This window comes from Natrix helvetica (genome assembly GCF_964273705.1).
Source record: "Natrix helvetica genome assembly, chromosome: 3".
Taxonomy (NCBI): domain Eukaryota; kingdom Metazoa; phylum Chordata; class Lepidosauria; order Squamata; family Natricidae; genus Natrix; species Natrix helvetica.
The window spans coordinates 120,545,605-120,568,900 of record NC_138549.1 but is presented as its reverse complement, the minus strand read 5'-3'; the positions used below and the strand labels follow the sequence as shown (position 1 = coordinate 120,568,900).

General features: G+C 43.7%; 1 protein-coding gene across 5 annotated transcripts in view; it reads left to right on the top strand.

Moving 5' to 3' along the window:
* The window catches only part of AMPD2 (adenosine monophosphate deaminase 2), a 64,310-nt gene extending 42,116 nt beyond the window's left edge, over positions 1–22,194 (top strand). For all 5 annotated transcript variants that reach the window (XM_081947769.1, XM_081947771.1, XM_081947770.1 and 2 more), the window contains 14 exons: positions 3,094–3,280; positions 5,956–6,097; positions 8,489–8,578; positions 10,132–10,261; positions 11,416–11,610; positions 12,424–12,555; positions 13,278–13,441; positions 15,518–15,644; positions 15,961–16,124; positions 16,434–16,554; positions 17,573–17,746; positions 19,113–19,223; positions 20,886–21,858; positions 22,002–22,194. In XM_081947769.1, the coding sequence (XP_081803895.1) occupies positions 3,094–3,280; positions 5,956–6,097; positions 8,489–8,578; positions 10,132–10,261; positions 11,416–11,610; positions 12,424–12,555; positions 13,278–13,441; positions 15,518–15,644; positions 15,961–16,124; positions 16,434–16,554; positions 17,573–17,746; positions 19,113–19,223; positions 20,886–21,101 (1,953 nt within the window). In that variant the 3' untranslated portion in view covers positions 21,102–21,858; positions 22,002–22,194. The remainder of the gene's footprint in view (positions 1–3,093; positions 3,281–5,955; positions 6,098–8,488; positions 8,579–10,131; positions 10,262–11,415; positions 11,611–12,423; positions 12,556–13,277; positions 13,442–15,517; positions 15,645–15,960; positions 16,125–16,433; positions 16,555–17,572; positions 17,747–19,112; positions 19,224–20,885; positions 21,859–22,001) is intronic.
* Positions 22,195–23,296: the final 1,102 nt, after the last annotated feature.

Here is a 23,296-nt window from a genome sequence, read left to right as displayed (position 1 = left end):
TGAGCTGTATGTGACCAGGTTCAGCCTCTCTGCCCTGCTAAAATCTGAGAAACCTAACCCCACAGTATGATTTTCTGCTTTTAAAAAAAGAAAACAAGCAGTAAAATATCTGTAGAGATTCTTGATTGTCCATGTCATGGTTATGCCAAAACTTCTTTTCCGAAAGGCAACTGGGCTTTCTGTGTAACTGAATTTCTGATTGTCAGAAACCGACAAACAGTGACAGTTCTGAATTTCTCAAGAACTGAAGAAGCTTCTTGGATGGGAAGCAAAACATTTTCAAGGGAAAAAACCCCAAGAAAATCCACTTGCCTTTTGGAAAAGCACCTTTGGGACAGGCAGTAAAATAAGAAAGTGAAGCTCTGGGTTTTTTTTTGAGTATTTAAAAAAAAAACACCACTACCGTATGTTCTGCTCCCCCACTTCAGCAAAGGGCTGCAAATGTTCTCATTTTATAGACCTTGGGGATTTAAAAAAAATACATTTTAAAGGTGGTAGAATCCCTTCAAAGTGCTTGTTCACCCTTGTTTTAAAAGAACATTCTGCTGGCTCTTAATTGTTTTTCCTAGTGGTGTCTCAGAAGCTGAGGAATGAATTTGAAGGGGGGGGGGGGGAAACCCCATACTGCTGCTACTTCTGCTGCAAAAGCATGTGGTTTTTGTTTTGCGTATTCTTCCATGCTGATTTGGGTTGACTTCCAGAGCTATGCGGAGGAAAACTGCTGTTGCTGAGAACAGGAATGTTGTTTGTTTTTACAAAAACCCAAGGCCTTGCAGGGTTCTGGGAAGTAAGTTCCCCAGGAGCCTTGAGAAGAGAGAGCCACTCCGTCAGCTGAGCTGCCCTTCAGCCAAGTTCAAATCAGGATGTTCTTCTTGGAGGTGCTACATCAGCCAGGCATCTGGAATGCAGCGAGCCAAGAGGGGGCATTTTCAGGACCCCAGCTAGACAAGTCTCCCCACCTATTGAGCTGGGGCCAAACCCTTGAAGTTTCCGGGGATCAGTTTAAGATGCAGCTGTTTATCTATGCTTGGGTTAAACTGGCTCCTCTGTGCTGATCTGGCATTGTTGCCCAACGTTTCAGAGCTCGAGTGGGAGGGGGGAATAAAAGTTTGTCAGAATTGTCATTTTGGACCATTGTTTTTTTTTAACTCATTGTTCCTTACTTTTCATGAATGGGCTCCAGTTTGGATTGTTCTGTTAATGAAAAGACAGGAGAGAAATTTAAATTAGCAAACAAATACATAAATAAATAAAGCAAAAGAGAGGGAAGTCAGTGAATCTAGTGAGTGAGAAAAAACTCAACCCTGGGGCCAGCCACAAATGTTGTAATTTCCTCTGCTGAGAAGGTGAGCAGTAAGTATATCCTTCCCTTTCACAGTTAGTAAAGGTAAAGGTTCCCCTCGCACATATGTGCCAATCATTCCCGACTCTAGGGGGTGATGCTCATCTCCGTTTCAAAACTGAAGAGCCAGCACTATCTGAAAACATTTCCGTGGTCATGTGGCCGGCATGACTAAATGCCGAAGGCGCACGGAATGCTGTTACCTTCCCACCAAAGGTGGCCCCTATTTTTTTACATGCTTTTGAGCTGTTAGGTTGGCAGAAGCTGGGATAAGTAACGGGAACTCACTCCGTTACACGCCGCTAGGGATTCAAAACGCCAAACTGCTGACCTTTCTGATCGACAAGCTCAGCATCTTAGCCACTGAGCCACCGCATCCCTCTCTCACAATTACACTGGTGCTATTAGTGAAGAGCCAGGGTCCACATCTAGAGAATATTTACTGGTAGTTCAGAGGCTAATTCTTCCCTGATCACTTCTGTGTGAGCCAGAATCTTGGTGGTCCTGCCGCAGGCAACCATTTTGTGAGCGTAGGGATCGGTTTTTCTCTTACCACACCAATGCAAGAAGGAAGGGGATGGGGTTGTTCACTGCTACTTGCATAATAAATTATACAAGTCTTTGTAAAAGCTGAATTGGAACTACTAGCTGTTGACCATTCATTCAGCTGCCCAACTCAAGCTATGTGAGTCTGGCTGATAATATAAGACAAAAAAACCCTTCTTATCTATCTTCTTCTATATATATATATAAAAAAACGGCTGTGGGTGTGTATGTTCTAGCATAACTCTGGAAAGCCTTGAGCAATTTCAACCAAACTTGCTACACAGATGATTTACTCTCTGGAAACAAATACTGTGGGCAGTAAGATACCCCTAACACATCTCGTGTGTTCTGTTAAGATACAGCCTGTTGTGCCTTAAAATGGCTTCTATTGTGCAGTGTAGTGGATTGCCATGGTAACGGCTTCACAGTACTCCACGAGGGGACTCCCTCTGGTGGAGGGGGAAAATCCAACATTAGAAATTACGTTTGGTCCGGACATTTCCCCCCTATAAATAAATACCTGGGCAATGCCGAGTTATTGGCTAGTTCCTTAATATAAAACAACAACTTATTAAACCATGAATGGTCCTTGGTGCTCTCTCTGAGCTTGTTTATTTTCTTGCAGACATTTCATTACCAAAACTAGGTAACATCAGCAGTGCTAATGTGATTAAAGCATACTAAACAATAAAATTATGAACAGAAAGCTTCCTAAACCTTCTCTTATTGGTTGACTCAAGTCAACTTGCCATAAATCCTTGAGGAAATATATGTGTAGGAATGAGGGTTTTGCTGAACAACCAATTTGACTTTGCTTTTTGCAGTCCCACCAGATGTAAGGTTGGCTGCATCATAACTTCGTCTGTAGGCTATTCTGTTGTAATAGTTTCAGTTGACTGAACTAGCATGCATATGAGATAAAACATGGATTAAGTATCCTGTGATCTCCAAATGCGGCATCCTGTAAAGAAAAAAAAAACAGATCACAGAAATATTAGAAAGCGTTTGGCAATGTTCCTTAACAGTGGGTTTTTTGGGGTTTTTTGACGATCACTCTGGTAGAATGCAAAACCTTTGCTTTCTACCTTCAAGTATACAAAGTGCTTTCTCTGATGACTTTTGTTTTATAGCGTGTGAAACTTTCCACAATGAGGCTCTGACCACCTCCCCAGTTGAATGAACTGCTTTTCTTTTGCCCTACGCAGGTGCCCTTCACAGACCTGTTGGATGCTGCTAAAAGTGTGGTCAAGGCATTATTCATTCGGGAGAAGTACATGGGGCTTTCTCTGCAGAGCTTCTGTAAAACCACAACACGATTCCTGCAGGATCTTTCAGAAAAACCCTTAGCCCCCAGGATGTATGAGGAGGTCCCTGAGACTCCTGTGGCTGCAGGTAAGGATCAGAACTGGGCATGGATTGAAAAAAAGCAGTTCCCTAATTCTGGTGACACAGATGGCTAAGAAGATAGTTAGAAAAAGAGATTTTAAGACTGTTGAAACTATTTGAAGCCTGGCAAATAGCTTGGAAGGAGGAGACCTTGGAGGCACAACAACTTCTTTCACAATCAGTGACAGTTGCAATAACAAATCCAGCATCATCTGCTACCGGGGTAGACTAAACTGGATAGCTGCAGGAACTCCACAGTTATCTCCGTGCTTATTTATTCTGCAAGGTTTCTGTAAACTACAGATTTTTTTTTAATGCGGGGTCCAAGAGAGAGATTTAAAAAACCATGAAGGAAATTCCACTTCTATGCCAAAAAAAGTTGAATCGTGCATTTGCTTATTTGGTATATTCCATTGATTGCGAACTGATGGCACACATGATGGAAGTGGCATGCAGAGCCATCTCTCTGGGCACACCAGTCGTTGCCCATTGCTTTTCCGGGTTCCGGCATGCACATATGCACCAGCCAGCTGGACTTCGCACACACAGGAGAGCCGGAAACCGAGGAGCAGGCTATCTGGTGTGCAGGTCAGCTGGTCTTGATGCATGCGTGTGTGCCAGAAACTGAAAGACCAGGTGCTCTTCCAGTTCCCGGCACTCCCGTGCATGTGCACTGGGGAGCTGCTCTTCTGGTTTTTATTCTATCCCCCCCCCCCCCCCCCCGCACACACGAGCTCCCGTTTCGGCACTCAGTGTTGAAAAAGTTCGCTAACACTGGTATATACTGTGTTCTTATTTTCTATTTGGATTTTGTTAATAAAGGAGAAGGCAAGGAAGTGAAAGGGACAGGATCTTTGTTAGCTCTCCCAGGAGTTTCCAGTGCATCTTAAGCTATGACTAAAGCCAACTAGAAATTTACTTCTAAAATTAAAAGAGAAAAAGAAAAAGTCATATTTCTCAGGAATAACAAAGGAATTCTATGTGTAGGCTAAATTTTCGACTGCATCCAAAGCTGCACGTTCTCTGTGTTTCCATAGAAACATGCAACCTAAACAGATTCTGAGGTAAATGGGAAGGAGTAACATAATTAGACTTCCTCAACATTGTGCTCTTTTGACGCTTTGGATTAACAATCTCCTTATCCTCAAATATGGAAAGCTGAAAAGTGAATGATGGGTGGAGATGTCCAATATACAGTATTCGGAGATTCCCTATCAAATTTGGGGAAGACTGGATACAATTTTTTTCCAGTGGCACCATCACATTCTATATGCAATATAAACTTAACCGGTTACTGGTAGTCCTCAGCTATGATCATTCATTCTGCGACTGTTTGAAGTTGCAGCTGTAGTAGGGGATGGTGGTTACGACTGGTCCTTGGAGTTCTGGAGATCCCAGCACCACCTAATCCCACAATCGTGAGAGGGGTGCTTGGCACTTATGACTGGTTTGCACTTCATGATTGGTTGCAATACCCCGTGATTACATGATCACCATTTGCAACCTTTCTTATCCAGTTTGCCCAGAAAGTCAGTGGGGAAGCCGGCAGGGAAGATCATAATTCTCCTTCACCCATGCAACCTCCCTCACCCTCTCTTCACTTGTGCCAGTTGCACCCTCTCTGACCCTTGCCCTGCTTCCCTTGCACTTTCCCCGTCCCATGGCATGGCTCTCGGACATCTCTTAACACCCTCCCTGACCCTTGCTGCCGAGGTGGCGCAGTGGTTAGAGTGCATTATGGCAGGCTACTTCTGCTGATCATGGCGGCCAGCAGTTTGACAGATCGAACCTCACCAGGCTCAAGGTTCTCATCCTTCCATCCTTCTGAGGTTGGTAAAATGAGGACCCAGGTTGTTGGGGGCAATAGGCTGACTCTGTAAATCGCTTAGAGAGGGTTGTAAAGCATTGTAAAGTAGCATATAAGTCTAACAGCTATTGCTATTGCTGGGTTTTTCTGCGCATCTCTTTGCATTCTCACACAACCTCACCAACCTATCTTGCATACACTCTCATACTCCCCCCCCAACCCTCACCCCTCATACACCCTTGTTCACCCTCCCTGACCCATGCCTCTCATGCACTCCCCTTGTAAACCCATACTGACCTGTGCCTCACCCTTTGTACACTCTTATTAGAGTGTATTAGACCTTCCCTTGCACAGTCCCCAGCCTCTTCTGCACCCCTGGATACTCTCTTGGTCCCTTCCCCACCTGGCAACAGCCGCTTACCTCCCTGACAGCCTGAGACTTCCTGCCGGCTTCCCCACTGACTTCAGTTTTGGTTAGTGGCATGACGTTGCCTTGCTTAGCAACCATGGAATTTGATTAACAATGGCCGGGACTGCAGAGATTGTTATCCCTAAGTGATGCGGTCACACTTTGTAACCACATCACTTAGCAATGGAAATTCCAATCCTAATTGCCATCACAGGACTAGCTGTACCTGTTCAGCCTCTGCATAACTGATTTGCTTGGTTTGTGCCCATGCACTCTTAGAGGAAGAGGATGGAAACAAACAACCCCTGAAATTGGGTGGTGGTGGTGGGGTGGATTATGGTATGGGCCAGAGGTTAAATTAGCATTTGATTTCTCTTTTAGCATTCCATTAAACTCTTTTAGGTACAACAGCCAAGATCACTGGGCAGATGGGTGGTTTGTCGTAAGCATTTTCTTCTGTTACAGATGCCCCAGTGCACCCACCTTTTGGAAACCAGCATCCTTATGAGAAATGTGATCCTGAATCAATGCCTGGAGATCTTGGCTTTGGCCTCAGGATGGTCAATGGAGTAGTTCATGTGTACACAAAGCAGGACATCACTGACAAGTAAGTAGGTCGCTGAAGGCATGAAGAATGACCTGTTTATTAGGGAAAATCTGGGAGAGAAATAACGTCTGGGGCAGTGATGTTATCTATGATTCACATCTAGCTGAGCAAGATTTCTGATCCTCTCATTTTTCTCTGCATCTAACAAACTGCAAAGGAAACAGATCTGAAAGTAAAAAAAAAAAGATCTATAATTATCCCAAACAGAATTTATTTTAGGAAGGTTCATTCTCGAGCAACATTTTGTGGTATACACAAAAGGATCTGCTACTTTTTTTGCTAATCATTATTGATGTGTGTATAATGTACAGTGATTAGTATTGCCACAATAACAAGAAAGCACACTTTTTTCTCTCTCTATCCATCTGCCCTCAGGAAAGTCATATTTATTAAATAGTGAGCGGGCTGTGGTTGCCAATCAGCTGTACTGAGAGACAAATTTCAGTTAGGAAAGCTCATTACTTGCGTGATAGAACAGAATAAGTTAAAGCAAATGAAAATGCACTGTACTTTTATTTTTACTTTCACTTTCAAAGCAAGGTGCTACTTAAAAAAGGTTATTTTAAAAGAATATGTAAACCCTCACCCTTTAGCAACAAAGCAAATAACAGATTTGTAACATCCCATGTTAAACAAAAAGCCTTTTAAAAGTACATTGCAAGTGATGGAAGGAACACAGTGGTGCAATTGGAAAGATTGCTAGCAAACTCTCACAAGTTTGCTATGATTACCAAGCGTTTCTCTTCAGTTCCCATAGCCTAAAAACACAGGAACTGAAAACAGAAACATCTTCAGCTACATAGGAGCCTGGCTATTTAGGCCTCCACTGTTCTCTGAAAACAATTACTAGCCAAGATAGGTAAAACATAAAGAAATGTAACGTATCTGTAGCTTGTGCTAACTAAATAGTGAACTCGGACTTTAGTATCACTGAAGGTTTGAAGCCACACTGATTCTAAAGTAGGCTACTACAGTCCAGTCTAGAAGCTTCAGATGTGTGGACTTCAACTCCCAGAATTCCCCAGTGAGCACTATTGAAGTCCATACATCTTAAACCTGTTAAAGTTGAGAAATTTTGACAGGCCGTTACTAGTTTTTGTATCAATTGCAGCTAGTAAAATACACTTCTGGACCGAGGATGAAACAGGAAGGAAGGAAAAGCAGGATACTGCTGCTCAGCATCTTCATCTTCTCATCAGCCATCTGATATTCATATTGCCCTTTAGCTCAGGGGCATCTAACTTGCGATGACACGTTGTATCACAAATCCCCCCTCCTTCGCTAAACCAGGGGTGGGCATAGCCAGCCTGTGACACATCCGGCCCATGGACCGTGAGTTTGACACCCCCCTCCCCCGCTTTAGCTCATAACCAGGTTAAGGGCTCCAGATATCGGGCTCCAGTCGTAGTGCAACTCCTTGATCTGATGTAAAAGAAACTTTGAGGCCAGGAAGATATTGATGACACTGTACCAGGGGTCTCCAACCCCTGGGCCGCAGCCTAGTATCGGGCTGCGGCCTCGTTCAGAATCGGGCCGCACAAACAATGGGCGCTCACGCGCACATTTCCAAATGGAGCTATGCGGGCCAGTGTGTTCTCACGCTGCTCGCGCAAGTGGAACCCCCAGCATGTGCCCCCCCACCGCTTGGAAACACCCACTCTTCCCCCTCACGGCCACTGCCGCCGCCACTGGTCTACAGAGGTGGAAAAATTGCGGGTCGCTACTCTAAACCATCTGTTACAGCAGTTACATTTATTTTGCATTGCTCATTTCCTTCCTGCCTAATATAGAAAATCAGTTGTTACTCTTTACTAATCCTGGAGCAAATGTAAAACCCAGGATTTTGCCCGTTCAAATTTAAAACCATGATTTAGTCTACTTCAAGGCTGACAAATCATTCAGAACATCTTGTTTCTCTTTATTTTTTCCAGTAAAATACTTCTTACGATTTTTCAAAGCATTAGTGACAATGATATAGGGCTTTTCCCCCTGGATTATTGGTAAGGCTGTTCTTGGTTTGACAGGTTTATATCTATTGGGTTACTCAAAAAACTATCCTCTATGCACACCCAGGCAGTGGCGGCGGCTGTTCTTTCCTTGCTTTCTTTTAATGATGCAACAGCTGTGGTGGCACAGTGGTTAGAGTGCAGTATTGCAAGGCTACTTCGGCTGCCTGCAATTTGACAGTTCAATTCTCACCGGCTCAAGGTTGACTCAGCCTTCCATCCTTCCGAGGTGGGTAAAATGAGGACCCAGATTGTTGGAGGCCATAGGCTGACTCTGTAAACCCCATAGAGAGGGCTGTAAAGCACTATGAAGCCGTATATAAGTCTATGGCTATTGCTATTTGCTCATATGTTTGGGGTCTGTTCTCTATTGCATGTTGAAAAGGACCACTGAACTGGACTTGCCTTATCCCGACCTGCAGGAGTTTGTGGCTGACATGAATGTTCTGATGGCTCTGATCATTAATGGCCCCATGTAAGTTTTCTACCTTTTTGATCTGTGCATGCAAAATCAAGGTGTCAAACTCCTTTCCAAACAGAAACATTCTACAAGCGTGGCTTACATATATTATGATCCTAGAATCTATTATGTAAAACACCCTGTCATCATAAGATTACACGGGAGACACATTTATCTTTTTTTTTGTCGATTTAACATAGTTCATATGATTATTTCCTGGGATAATCCAAGTGTATTCTTCAGGTTGAAAGAAAGTTTATTGGACTTTCTTGAAAGAAACAGTGTTCTCCAGAGCAGCGATCACCAACTAGTGGTCCGTGAGAAAATTTTGGTGGTCCACAGAAAAAATTATTTGCATTTTTTGTATTGCACTAAATCAGGGGTCCTCAAACTTCGCCCCCCGGGACGGACACATGCAATGAACATTTGTGTTGCTGCAGAGTCTGCCCCTTTGGGGTCTTTTTGTGTGGGTTGGAGGGGGGCAGAAATTCTGACTTGGGGTCTGCTTCAGCCTCCTGGTGTGGGGCTTTGGGCGAAGGCTGGAGGGAAGTGCCACTGGTGGTGAAGAGCCGGAGGGCCCTGTTCCAGTGGGACTGCATCATGGCCTGGAACTGGCTGACCATCTCAGCCCGCCAGTACCTGGCCTTGCACTCCTCCAGGTCTTTGCTTGGAAAGCTTGTGCTCATAGTCCTCAGTGGGGTGCTTCTACTGAGCCTCCTTCTCGGTCAGATCCAATTTGAACCGAGCTGTTTTGCCAACTCTTTCTCTTGGTGGCTGCTTAACTCCCACCACTGCTTCCTGTTGGGGCCCTAAGGAGCCTGGGCAGGGAGGCGAGGAGTGGCTGGGAGGGGAGGGGCAAGTAGAGGCTGGCGAGGCGCCCCTCGATGTGAGTGACATTGAGTTGGCTATGCCCACTCAGTCACATGACTACCTAGCCACGCCCACCCAGCCGATGATGAGGAAGATCATATTAATGGTCCGTGGGACTTAAAATTATGAATTTAGTGGTTCCTGAGGTGTGAAAGGTTGGTGGCCCCTGCTCCAGAGAATGCTTCAATACAACTTTAATACCAGGAACCAAAAACAGATGCTTTGCTTTTCAATTTCTTAGCATTTTTGTAAGTAGACAGTAGTCCCAAAGCAGCTTTTTCAAGAAACAACTGGATTTTCTGGATTTTCTTTGAAGATGTTTCACTTCTCATCCAAGAAGCTTCTTCAGCTCTGCCTCTTGAAAAGGTACCTTTGGGATAACATGGCTTGGATTACTCTAACTCCATAGACATAAGTAGGCAGCAGCTACTTAAAATAGCTACAGTAAGCTACTCTAGACTCATCCTTAGGCTGACTTGGCATAGGCTTGATTGTATGGGATCTTTAATAATTCTCACATTCTATTTCTGGGGGGAAAGGACTTCCCCACCCATGTAAAACTTTCTGGAAAGGCAAATTGTTCCTTTATCAATTTATTGTGCTGAGACAGCTTCTGGGATAATAATGAAATTCGATCTCAAATGGAAAATGATCAGGGTGTGCAAATCTGAAATTGTTTTCTTTTTACCTTTGGACAGAAAATCCTTCTGCTACAGAAGACTTCAATACTTAAGTTCAAAGTTCCAGATGCATGTTCTGCTCAACGAGCTGAAAGAGCTGGCGGCTCAGAAAAAGGTGCCACATCGTGACTTCTACAACATTCGGAAGGTAGAAGCCCTGTATCATTTGAGAATATGTGCTGGTAGTTAGGGCTACAGACTGTGTCAGTGCCACAGATTGTTGAGCCTAGAAAGTTCAACAGTTATTGTAGAAAGCTTCACCAGTACAGCCCTTGACCTCTTTGTACTGGTAAGAGAACACTTAGCGAATCCTACTGCTTTTAAGTTGGTAGCAAAATTCTTTCAATAGAAATGCTGAGTTTTGTACTCAGATTTGCACCTCTGGCCCATTTTGGATTGGTATGTACAGATTGTCTTTTTAAAAAACAAAATCCAAATAATTACCATATTTTTCAGAGTATAAGATGCACCTTCCCCCCCCCCAAAAAAGAGCATGGAAATGTTGGTGCGTCGTATACATCAAATACGGCCATTTTTGGCCTCCTGAAGTCCTGCCCCCGTATCCCATTTTTGCGAAAAACAGCCCGTTTTTTGCGAAAAACAGCCCGTTTTTTGCAAAAACAGAGGCGTTTTTGCTTCCCCCAACCCCCAGAAGCACTCTGCAGGCTTTAGCAGGGCTGGAGAAAGGCCTGCTTTCCATCTGTTTTTCGCAAAATGGGTGTTTTTGCCTTCCCCCAGCCCTGCTGAAGCCTGCATATTGCTCCTGGGGGCCGGGGAGGACAAACACTTTTTTTCTTACTTATCTTTTTGAAATCTTGGTGCGTCTTATACACCAGTGCGTCTTACAGTCCGAAAAATATGGTATGTTAATGAATATAACAATCTTGGAAGAAAGTCAGTATTACTTCCAGGGCCGGATTTAGATGAAAAGAGGCCCTAGGCTATTCCACTTATGGGGCCCTTTCACCTCCCATTTTTAAGTTTGTAAATTACATGAGAGATAATAAAATACATCATTACTGTGATATATATCAATATATTAAATGAAACATGTTGTAATTGGTATTAACCTTTATAAAAAATGTGGCATGGATAAAAAGGCCCCTCTTGATCTTGAGGCCCTAGGCTGAAGTCTAGTTAGCCTATAGGAAAATCCGGCCCTAATTACTTCCATTTAAGGGATTGAAAAATAGAATTGGGTTTGAGAATAACAGCTTTTCTTGAAGTCAGCGAATGAACTGATATCTAAGATAAGCTTCCGTCTTCCTAGCTTGTATATTTATCCACTAATCCTTTGATCAGGTGGACACACACATCCATGCCTCATCCTGCATGAATCAGAAGCACCTGCTACGCTTCATCAAACGGGCTATGAAGAAACACCTGGAGGAAATCGTTCACGTGGAAAAGGGCAAGGAGCAAACCCTTAAAGAGGTCTTTGAGACCATGAATCTCACAGCATATGATCTGAGTGTGGACACCCTCGATGTCCATGCGGTAGGTCAGATGCATTCATCAAAGAGGGTCTTTCCTCTGACTTACAAAGAGAATTAGAAACTGATTTTCCTACTGGACTAAATAGCAATCTTAATTTTGGACAATAGGCTGGACAAAACTTCCTTATTCTTTACAATAGAAAGGTCTCACATGCAGAATGGTAGTTTCTGACTTTTTCAGGTCTTATTGGAACATAGCTCTAAAGTTGCCTCAATTATAAGCAACTAGCTGAAAACCCAGTGGTGCCCAGGCATTCATTTATAGGGCGGAAATGTCTGGACCTAACATAATTTCTAATGTTGGATTTTCCCTCTTACCAGAGGGAGCCTCCTTGTGGAGTACTGTGAAGCCGTTACCATGGCAACTCTTCTGCACTGTACAGTAGAAGCCATTTTACAGCAGTACAGTAGAAGCTATCTTAAGACACAACAGGCTGTATCTTAACAGAACACACATCCCGAGGGGTTTTAGGGGTGTCTTACCACCACAGTATTTGTTTCCAGAGACTAAGTCATCTATGTAACAAGTTTGATTGAAATTGTTCGAGGCATTCCAGAGTTATGCTGGAACATACACATACAAATGTGTGTGTGTAATTTGGTAGTATTTATAAAAGAGAAGAAAGTGATCATTAAAGAAATACATAGCAGTTTCTGATCTTGGGAGGCAATGCTCTCCAATCAAGGGGGGATGATGGAGGGAATTCTGATTAAAGAAATATATCTTTATCAGTGGTGCTAAGTGAGGAAGAGAAGGCACTGCTGTTGCATCCTGGCTTATCATGATTTATCTTGGCATTCTCTCTATTAATAGGATCGTAACACCTTTCATCGATTTGACAAGTTCAATGCCAAATACAACCCCATAGGAGAGTCTGTTCTGCGGGAGATTTTCATTAAAACAGACAACCAAGTCTCTGGAAAATACTTTGCTCATATCATCAAGGTGAGAGCTGCTGTAATGGTGTGTGAGAATGTCCCTGAGAGACAGGGAATTGCCCCAGCCAGGGGAAGAGTTGGACAAGAGACAGCCTGCAGAAGGAATGTGGGCATGGCAGATGTCTCAGAAGGGACCCTCCCTAGTTTTTTAGGCTGCAAAGACAGTATGCCTAGCCCAGTGATGGCAAACCGTTTTCACCTCGGGTGCTATAAGTGCCTCCCCCCCCCCACCATGACCCCTGTGCATGTGTGCATGACACCCCCCCTGCTGCCCCGCATATGCGTGCACGGCTTTCTTGGAGCCTGGGGAGGCCAAAAATGGTCTCCACCCCACCCCCCGGAGGCCCTCAGGAGGCTGGAAACAGCCCATTTTCCAACTTCTGGTGGGTAGGTCCATTTTTCACCCTCCCCAGGCTCCAGAGGCTTTCTAGGAGCCTGGGGAGGGCGAAAAATGGCCCAACATGCAAACCGGAAGTGGATCAGGCAATCTGCAGTCAGTTTCTCTATTTAACTGCATAATTTGTTGTACGAATTTCAACCAACCTCTTTGTCACTCAACCTGGTTCATAGGATTGTTGTTTGGGAAGAAAATGAGGGGAGATCCCCATCTGAGTCACCCAGACCTCTCAGACAAAAGGCAGGATATAAGAACATGTATTCGTATTGGGTTTTTTTTAAAGAAAGAGCTCCTGTTCTTAAAGCGCTAACAAGCTCATTCTCTCCTGGTAGGAAGTAATGTTTGATCTAGAAGAGAGCAAATATCAGAATGCAGAACTGCGGCTGTCTATCTACGGCCGAGCACGGGATGAGTGGGATAAGTTGGCCAAGTGGGCTGTTACCCACCGAGTGCATTCCAACAATGTACGCTGGTTGGTGCAGGTGCCTCGGCTATTGTGAGTACCTCCCTCTTGGTTTTGCAGTTTCGAAAGCATGCAGGAACTCGCAGAATCACAAAAGGCTTGGCATATATTAGCTGCTGCATTGTTAATACTCAACAGTCATTTCTGTCTAGTAAAAAGTGGGTACAGGACTTGCTTTTTTATATATATAATTCTGGCACCAAGATGACACTCTAAGGAAGATAAATGTTACCCTTCCACTGTCTTTTTTTTTAAGACTTATCAAAAACCATGTTGTTTGAACAGGTATGATTAAAGGTAAACCTTAGAGGCTGCAATCCTAGAACCAAATTCTGAGCGTCCATGTTTAGGATCAGTGAGATCGCTTTGCCTTATTATATATTTGGGTATCCTTGGGGAAATTGCTCTGCTGCCTTATAGAAGGCTCTTTATGTTACAAAATTTTCACTGTATTTTTCGACAGTCACGGAGAGCAAGCATCTTCATAAGAAATATAGAGGGCCCTTTAGTTTTCTGTGGTTGGATCTTAGCAGGGCCGGATTTTCCTATAGGCTAACTAGGCTTCAGCCTAGGGCCTCAAGATCAAGAGGGGCCTTTTATTTTTATTTATTATCCGTGCCACATTTTTTATAAAGGTTAGTACCAATTACAACATGTTTCATTTAATATATTGATATATATCACAGTAATGATGTATTTTATTATCTCTCATGTAATTTACAAACTTAAAAATGGGAGGTGAAAGGGCCCCATAAGTGGAATAGCCTAGGGCCTCTTTTCATCTAAATCTGGCCCTGGATCTTAGTTTTGATTTCCACAGCAGTTCTAATCCCAGTTAGTGGGAAACCACCCTTTGGATTTAGCTGCTCAGTGTAGTACAATATCAGCTTATGAGCTAAAGTGGTAAGGCTTGCACTGATGATGTTACAGTATCTAGTTGAGTAATGAAACATCTGAGCTGGAAAGGGTTGCAACAGATTTCTGTCTACCATTCAGAAAAACAAAACTCTTGTGGTCTGCCAGATTTTGTTCATTGTGTTTTGTGCCACAAAGACTGCTTGCCAGAACTTAATTTGCAGCTTTTCGGTTGAGAGCTCACAGCCTTGCAATCATCGCAAGGAACTGATAACTGTTTCTGCAATTAACTCTAGCAAAGTAGTGCAGTTAACTTTAGCAAAGTAGCAAAAAGCTACTTTGAAAGTATTTGTAAATGGTCATAAAAACTTGCACATTTCCCACCAAAATACATCCTCTCTTAACTAAATCACTGTGTAAGATAGTTATCTACGGAGATTCTCAATCATCCAGTTCATGGTTGTTCCAAAAGTGCTTTTTCCAAAAGGCAATTGGAACTTTCTTGTTTTTTTTTTCCTTGAAAACATTTTGCTTCTCATGCAAGAAGCTTCTTCATTTCAGGACTGAAGAAGCGAGAAGCAAAACTTTTGCACACCTTTGGGGGGGAAAAGCACCTTTGAGTGTAAGATAGTTATTTCTTTCAACAATCTCTGCTGTATGAAATCGGCAGTGAAGGCTGTTGGGAATTGGATTGCTGAAGCAGTTGGATTACTTAAGTGATCTGACTCATTCCCAGCAGCTGTGCAAGCCTTACCACAAAGCTGCTGATTTTAAGTGCGATCAAGGCACACTTAAGTATTTGTTCATAATTTCTGTGGTAACTTTAATGCCAGGGAAGGCAGAGACTTGGGAAGAAGCGTTTGCAGTTTTGGGGTACCAGAGGAAAATCAATTTGACTGGGAAACATATTTATTTATTCATTAAAATTATTTATTTATTAAATTTTTATGCCACCCATCTCCCGTACAAGGTGACTCTGGGCAGCTTGAGATTTTTCTGGCCAGAGAACAGGGAATTGGGTACCACCTAATACATTGACAACAGAAGTGGGTGGGGGAAATGAACTACTTTAGTTTTCTAGGAAATATGCTACTCACTCCTCTCTTCTTCCAAGGATATGAGGATGTAGGGTGTTACAGTACATGATGTTAATTACAGCCTCAGTCTGCTCAGAACAAACTTTGAGGAACATGATTGTCAACTGTCAGGAATGAAGAGATTTATTAGCACTTTTTGTTTCTTGATTTTTAACAGTGACGTATACAAAACAAAAAAACAGTTGGCCAACTTTCAGGAGATGTTGGAGAACATTTTCTTACCTCTCTTTGAAGCCACCATCAACCCTGCTAGCCACCCAGAATTGCATCTCTTCTTGGAGCATGTAAGTAGGGATGTTGCAAAAAAAAAAAAAAACCCAACCCTAATTTCTAGCACTTGTTAAAGGGATGGCTAATAGTATCTCTGCATTTGGGGAAGAGTGAAGGACAAATGTTATATAGGCGATTCTTGTATATGCTTGATCCTGAAGACCATTTACTTAGCATGTAGCGGAATGATGTACATTGATATATTATCAATCTTAAATAATTGTCACAATCACTCTGGCTGATTTGCATAAAATGAATGACGATGCAAGAAAATCCACAGGGAATCTTTTCATCCCCTCCCTTGCTTTCCTCTGGTTTCTGAATGGACAGGTGGATGGTTTTGATAGCGTAGACGATGAGTCCAAACCAGAACACCATATCTTCAACTTGGACAGTCCCTTACCTGGCAATTGGATGGAAGAAGATAACCCGCCATATTCCTATTACCTTTATTACACCTATGCTAATATGGTGGTGTTGAATCATCTGCGTAGGTAGGTGGTCTGCTTCTTATCTGCCTCCTCACCCACCTTTTCTGAATTTGTGTCTGCTCCGGAATGGTTTTTAAGGCCTTGAATACCCTTTTTATCACCTTTCTGATCGTAATAGTAACATATTAAGACGCTCAAATACCCAGATCTCGTGGTCTATGTTTCAGCTTTATATCTTTGGTGCTGCAAGCTGGGTGTTAATTCCTGTTTCTCTTTCTCATTTTACCAGCATTTTGATTTCTCCTTTTCCGAAATGCCATTCATTTGATTGATTAAGCTGTATATTTTGCTTTCCTTTTTTTTCTTCCCTAGGAAGAGGGGCTTCCACACCTTCGTGCTGCGACCCCACTGTGGGGAGGCAGGACCCATCCATCATCTTGTGTCGGCTTTCATGCTGTCAGAAAACATATCTCACGGCCTCCTTCTTCGCAAGGTAAGGGAACGGAAATGAGTTGATGCCACATCTAGAAACATGGACTCCAGGACATGCCTGTATATGTGTTGAAGCAGAAACATTGCTTAGAAGCAAAGCTGCTGCTTAAATCGCCACAAACCTTTGGGGGTTGTGATAAAAGCTACTGTAAACATGCAGTGGGAACCTAGACAGAAGGCAAAAAGAAAATCACATCGCACTCGTGTCGGAAGCACCAAGGTGCTTATGGGTTGAAAGGATTAGCCGGTGACATCACCATTCTCTGGGGGGATGCCCAGTTGGGGAGTCCTTTCCCTGTTAACGTGCTCACCAAAGTAGCACCTGTCTAGCTACTTGCAAATGCATGCTTTCGAAATGTTAGGCCCGTGATGGCGAATCTTTGGCACCTGTGCCAGAGGTGGCACACACAGCCCTCTGTGTGGGCACATGTGCTCTAGCCAGCTGTTCTTCTGGTTTAAAAAAGAGGCCATTTTCAGGCCAAAAAACTGTCTGAAAAATAGCCCCCAAACAGCCCCAAAATAACCTGAAAACAGCTTGAAAAACAGCCTGTAAATGGCCCCAAAACAGCCTGAAAAAGGCCCCAAAATGCCCCCAAAACAGGCATGAGTGCACCGGCCAGCTGGTCTTTGGGTTTCCTGTGCTCAAGCACATGTGCAGGTGTCCTGGTTTGGGCACTCAGTGCCAAAAGGGTTGGCCATCACTCTGCTAGGTCAACAGGAGCTGGAGCAAGTGACGTGAACTCATCCCGTCCCACAGCAGCATTTAGGTTTCAAACGTTGGCTTGCTGCTTGTCAACCCAGTGCCCTAACTGAGCCACTGTGCTCCTATAAAGAAAATGTGAATTGATCATTATTGGGCTTGCATGCTGGTGATGCTTGCAGTCTCTCGAAAGAGTTTCCATGCATGACTTTTCCAATTGGAAGGGGGAACCCATGTGTATTTATCCAGAAGCAAGCCTTGGGCATGGCTCAGTGTTTGCTTGAGATACCTCATGCCTTAACATTGAGTTTCTCTCTAGGCACCGGTGCTGCAGTATCTCTACTACCTGGCTCAGATTGGCATTGCTATGTCTCCACTTAGCAATAACAGTCTGTTCTTAAGCTACCATCGTAATCCGCTACCTGAGTACCTGTCACGGGGGCTCATAGTCTCCCTGTCCACAGACGATCCCCTGCAGTTCCATTTCACTAAGGTGAGTGTCACGTAGCAGGTGCGACCCCCAAAGGAATGAAAGATAGCACAAGGGAGGAAAGATGCCCTTCTTTTTAGCTGATGCAGTGTGGCAAAATACTAGAAAGAAAACATAGCTGTCTACGTGTTTCCTCTGCCTGTATCATGTGTTAACTGCCTCATGCTTCATTCCAAGCAGCAAAGCTGCCACGTTTAGATCTCTGCAGATGTTCCTGTTATACTTGGTTTAGTACACGTGCTTCAACAACAGTTCCGTGTTTTCTCGTGTTTATTTCATGTGTGCATCATAGCCAGCCGGAACTGAAGGGTGCATATTGCCATTGTGCAAAAACAGAAAATATCTAGAAAATGATAGGTTAAATTCCAGGTTATTTTTGTGATTAGCAGCCAAACATTTATGAGAGATACAGGGGAAAACGTTAGGAAGCAGAATCTTCCTCGTCCAGTGTAATTGAAATGTCTCCTCCTAGTGGCTCAAAAATCAAACTTTAGCCACAAGAACCAATGTAAAAACGGTGTAAATAGAACATGCTGTCTTTAGTTCAGTCCGTAGAAATATTTGTGGCAGCTTGGGACACACATCCCACCAACTGTTTTTGGGAAACATAAGATGTTGTTTTAGCTGTTTACAAGTAGTCCTGGACTTACAACGGTTCATTTAGTGCCCGTTCAAAGTGACACTGAAAAAGTGATTTATGACCGTTTTTCACTCTTACGGATTTTATATCAGCCCCATGATCATGGGATCAAAATTCAGATGCTTGGCAACTGGTTCATACTTATGACCGCAGCTGTGTCCCAAGGTCTTTTACAGCTTTCTGAGAGGCAAAGTCAGTTGGGAAGCCAGATTCACTTAGCAAATCGGGTTGCCAACTTATCAACTGCAGTGGATTCACTTAACAGCTGTGGCAAGAAAGGTTGTAAAACGGTGCAAAACCCGCTTAACAAATGTCTCACTTAACAACGGAAAGGTTGGCCTCCATTGTCATCGTAAGTCAAGGACTACCTGCATATCTTTCACTTATCCCAGGCACACACTGTTCTCCAATTTCTCTATCGGAGATAAAATAATGGAAATGTTTTCTGCTCAGTTTTTATTAAAAAGTAAACTTGCTTCGATCCTTACTGATGTTGGATTTTTGTCCTGATGTGGAAGCGGTTGCCTTCTTCTGTGATCGTTCTCCGCTTTCCAATCTAGCTCATAGCTCTGGACTTTTCAGTTGCTGCCTACTGCATACAATTTGCACTGTGCACAGCTAATTTGATAATGTACTAACATCGCCGAAGCCAGTCTGGTATCCTATTTTGCCGCTTGGTGATGTTCAATTTGCATGGTATCTGGGTCTGACCCACAGTATCGCTTCCAGGAACCCTTGATGGAAGAGTACAGCATTGCCACACAGGTTTGGAAGCTCAGTTCCTGCGATATGTGTGAACTGGCACGCAACAGCGTCCTCATGAGTGGCTTCTCCCACAAGGTAATGTGGAATCTTCTCTGGAAGGGATTGACTTCAGGCTATATGACCTCCCAAAATAATGCTCTGAAGTTCAAGGGGAGGGGATTTACAGACATTTACACGGTGGCTCAGTGGCTAAAGATGCTGAGCTTGTCGATCAGAAAGGTACGCAGTTTGGCGGTTTGAGTCCATAGTGCTGCGTAATGGAGTGAGCTCCCATTACTTGTCCCAGCTTCTTCCAACCTAGCAATTTGAAAGCATGTAAAAATGCAAGCAGAAAAAATAGGGACCACCTTTGGTGGGAAGGTAACAGCGTTCCGTGCGCCTTCGCCATTTAGTCATGTTGGCCACATGACCACAGAGACGTCTTCGGACAGCGCTGGCTCTTTGGCTTTGAAATGGAGATGAGCACCACCCCCTAGAGTCAGGAACGACTAGCGCATATGTGCAAGAGGAAACTTTACCTCTACCTTTATTCATTTAAACCAGCCTGTTTGCTGTAGAAGACTTTAACACCTACATGCGGCCTCCTCTTCAACCAAGTCTGTACTCAAGGGAAGGCGATCCTTTGAGGACTAATGTTGAAGAAAGCTTATCCAACACCTCCCTTCCCTTGATTCCATCTTCAGCAAAAGAGCAGCCTTTGTCCTGAAAGTGTCATGGCAGTCCTGGGAAATTAGGCTGGAAATGAATCCATTTTATGCTGGGGAGATTGTAGATAAAGACCCCTGCAGATGTGATCCTTTCACCAGTGAGGTAGCCACCTTCCTGAAGTTCAAACATAATTTGTCTTAAAGAGTACAGTGGGGCAGTTCAGAATGCCAGTATCTGCCATCCCCACTTTTCCTTCGGCCTTCCCTTCTCCCATGTACATAATAGCTGCTGTTATGTTCTCACTTATTATGCTCAATCCTTATTAAACTGATTTTAATTTTTCCGTAGTTCCCCCCCACCCAAAAAAGGCTGTTTCTACTTCCCCAAATCATTGGTTTGTTCTCAGCTTAGGGCAGCCTGCTTGTTGTCCATGGATGCCAGGAAATTAGTTATATTGATATGGCATGATAAACCTTGATGCATCTTGTAAAATTCCAGGAGGCCTTGCACTCTTGATCAAAATCCCAGTGAAACTTAGCGCATTAATTGTGCCGCAGTAAGAATAAGATGGATATTTAAGCCCTTTTCTCTGATAGTTTTAACTACTACAAATGAGCAAAAAGCAGAAATGCCTGTCCAAAAACTTTTATCTTTGCTGTTGTAGTACCACTGTGCCTCTGCTAAGATATCTTCTTCTCATGGACTGAATGAAGGGTAGCTTTTCTCGGGGTGGGTGCGGGATGCTTTTGAGCCATTTGTGCAATTCTTTGCTAGGCAAAAGTCCAGAGAAGGCACTAAAATGAACATAAGGCGAGAATTTAAAACCCATGAGTGAATGTATCAGTTTGCATGTGAGAGAGAGAAAGAGAGAGAGAGGAAGAGGGCGGTATAGTTGGTGCTAGCTCTTGTTTTGCTTTTTTAAAGGATTTGTTAATTTATTTATTAAATTTAGACTCCCCATTTCACTCCCAGAGTGACTATGAATTATACCGTATCCTTCATTAATGTTTTTGTCTTTGAATGTCCAGATGGAAAACATGGGCTGTTCTTGGTCTTAACCCTGGGTTGATTTCTGCCTTTGTTCCTCAGGTGAAGAGCTACTGGCTTGGACCCCACTACCTGAAGGAGGGGTCAGAAGGCAATGACATCCGTCGTACCAATGTGCCAGACATCCGGGTAGCCTACCGCTATGAGACACTTTCCCAGGAGCTGACTCTCATCACCCAGGCGGTGCAGACAGAGATGCTGGAGACCATCCAGGAAGAAGACCTTCTGACTATGAGCTCCATCCGGGATACTTGCTGAAAGAGACTCATTCGTCATCAGTCTCCCTTTCAGCCCCACGCTGGCATGACAAGCTAGCTATCTGTTATGTGAGCGCAAAGAGAGCCTGACCATCCACCTCCCTCATCCCAGAGACTTTTCTACTTTCCTGGTGTGTGTGCGTGCGTGTGTTTCCTTCAATATCTCTTTTGCACTTGGTAATCTGATGGGGCCTCCTGGGAGGTGAATTGTTAGAAGTGTCTCCAAGGGTTCGGGTCCAGGAACCAAGGAAAGCCTCTGTAGTGTGAATGGAAAGGCTGGTCAGATCGTTGGAGAGCCAAGGCCAAAGAGGTAGAAGGGGACATAGGCCAGTTCAGTGCAGAATAAATTCTGGAAGTCCTGCCACGTGAATACATTTGCTGGATGGCAGAAGGAAACACCAGCATGTCTACATGTATCCTGAACAACATCTGCCAAGGACAAAGTCTTCTGGGGGTGCCTTGTGCTACCTTGCTTTTGTTTCGGGGAGTGGGGGGATCTCCCATTGGCTGCTTGAGCATCTCTGAGAGGCTGCAACCAGCCCTGCCTTTTGCCATCAGGGCAGAATGTGGTTGTCAATCCCGCTAGGTAAGAGCCTCCATTTTTCAGTGTTAAGCTCTAGCACGGTGTTTTTCAACTTTGGCAAACTTTAAGATGTCTGGACTTTAACTCCCAGAATTCCCCATCAGCATGACATAAAGTCACGACATCTAGACATCTTAAATGTTGTCAGGATTCAGAAACACTCTCTAGCACAGGGGTGTCCAAACTTGGGAACTTTAAGACTTGTGAACTTCAACTCCCAGAATTCCCCAGCCAGCATAGCTGGCTGGGGAATTCTGGGAGTTGAAGTCCACAAGTCTTAAAGTTCCCAAGTTTGGACACCCCTGCTCTAGCATGAAGTGGGGCAAGGGACAGATTCTTTGCTTCTCATTTCCTTTCGAAGCCCAATAATGTTTGTCTTTTTCAGCTCAGGGAAAGCTCTAACCTTTGATTCCCTCCATGCTTTAAAGGTGAACGACTGTGCGCTGTCAGGGACAATGTGGACAATGTAGAGGTAATATTGCTGTTAGCGTGCCAAATATGGGGGTTTTTTTTTTAAAAAATTGTTCTGTATCTTTTGTGAAACTCTTGGTCTGCCTCTGCAACGAAGTGTTATAAAAGGAGTTTGATGCAGTGATTAATGCAGCAAGGAGATTGAAGATGATTCTGGCACTGGAAAAATAAAGTAACTCCTGGAAGAAAGCCCTGGAGCCAAGATACCTTCCTAGCATGGAAGGAGTTTAGGAGAAATTATTATGATTGTTATTAATTATAGATCAGGTTCAAAGTGGAGACGACGAAGGACAACTGAGATTAGTTGTTTTTAAAGCGAACTTTAAAATAATTTTAAGTCTTGTTTGGATCAGCAGTTGGTGTGGGAAGATACGTGGAGTTGCATGAAGCCATTTATTGGGTCTAATCTACTTTACCGAAGTTGCTACTAGCTCAGGAATGATTGTTCCCTGCGTATATGGCGCAGTTACAGGAGGGGTCGGGGTGTTAGAGAAGAATTGTTATCTGTGGGAGAAGGATTCATACACTCTGGCAGTGTTGCCCTGGTATCTGGACTGCTTCTTCCTTCAGCTGTTTTAAAGTTTAGGATTTTGGGGGGGGGGAGGGTTCCCCATGTTGGGGGATCATTCCCAACATATCTGGCAGCCATGTCTGATGTAATGTCTGATGCAGAAGCTCCTGGAAGATGAAAATTGTTTTAGACTGGTTAGAATGCAGCAAATTCAAACTGCTTGTCTTCTCCTCCTCCCTTCCCTCCCTCTGTCTCTTTCTCTTTCTGACAGCTTTTGACTCTCATGTGCTACTTTCAATATTAGTAGGCTATTGTCATCCTATTAACGGTTGTTGTGCCATCAGTCATAATTTGGAAATCACTTGTGGGCCTCTCTCCTGAGGTAGGAAACCAACTTCAGACTCTGCTCACTCTCTTCAGGTTCTTAGACAAATGTTATGTCTATAAAAAGGCAGTCAGTTCCCCAGTTCTTGCTCCCAGTTGCTGCCAATAATATGCGATCTTAATATTGCAAGCAGATCCAGTACAAAGGGAAATGCATGTGTTAAACTTGAGGTGAGTAGATCACGAGGAATGCTTCTAAAGTGATGCCCTCCTTCTAAATTTGACTACCTCAACTTGCCATTCTCCA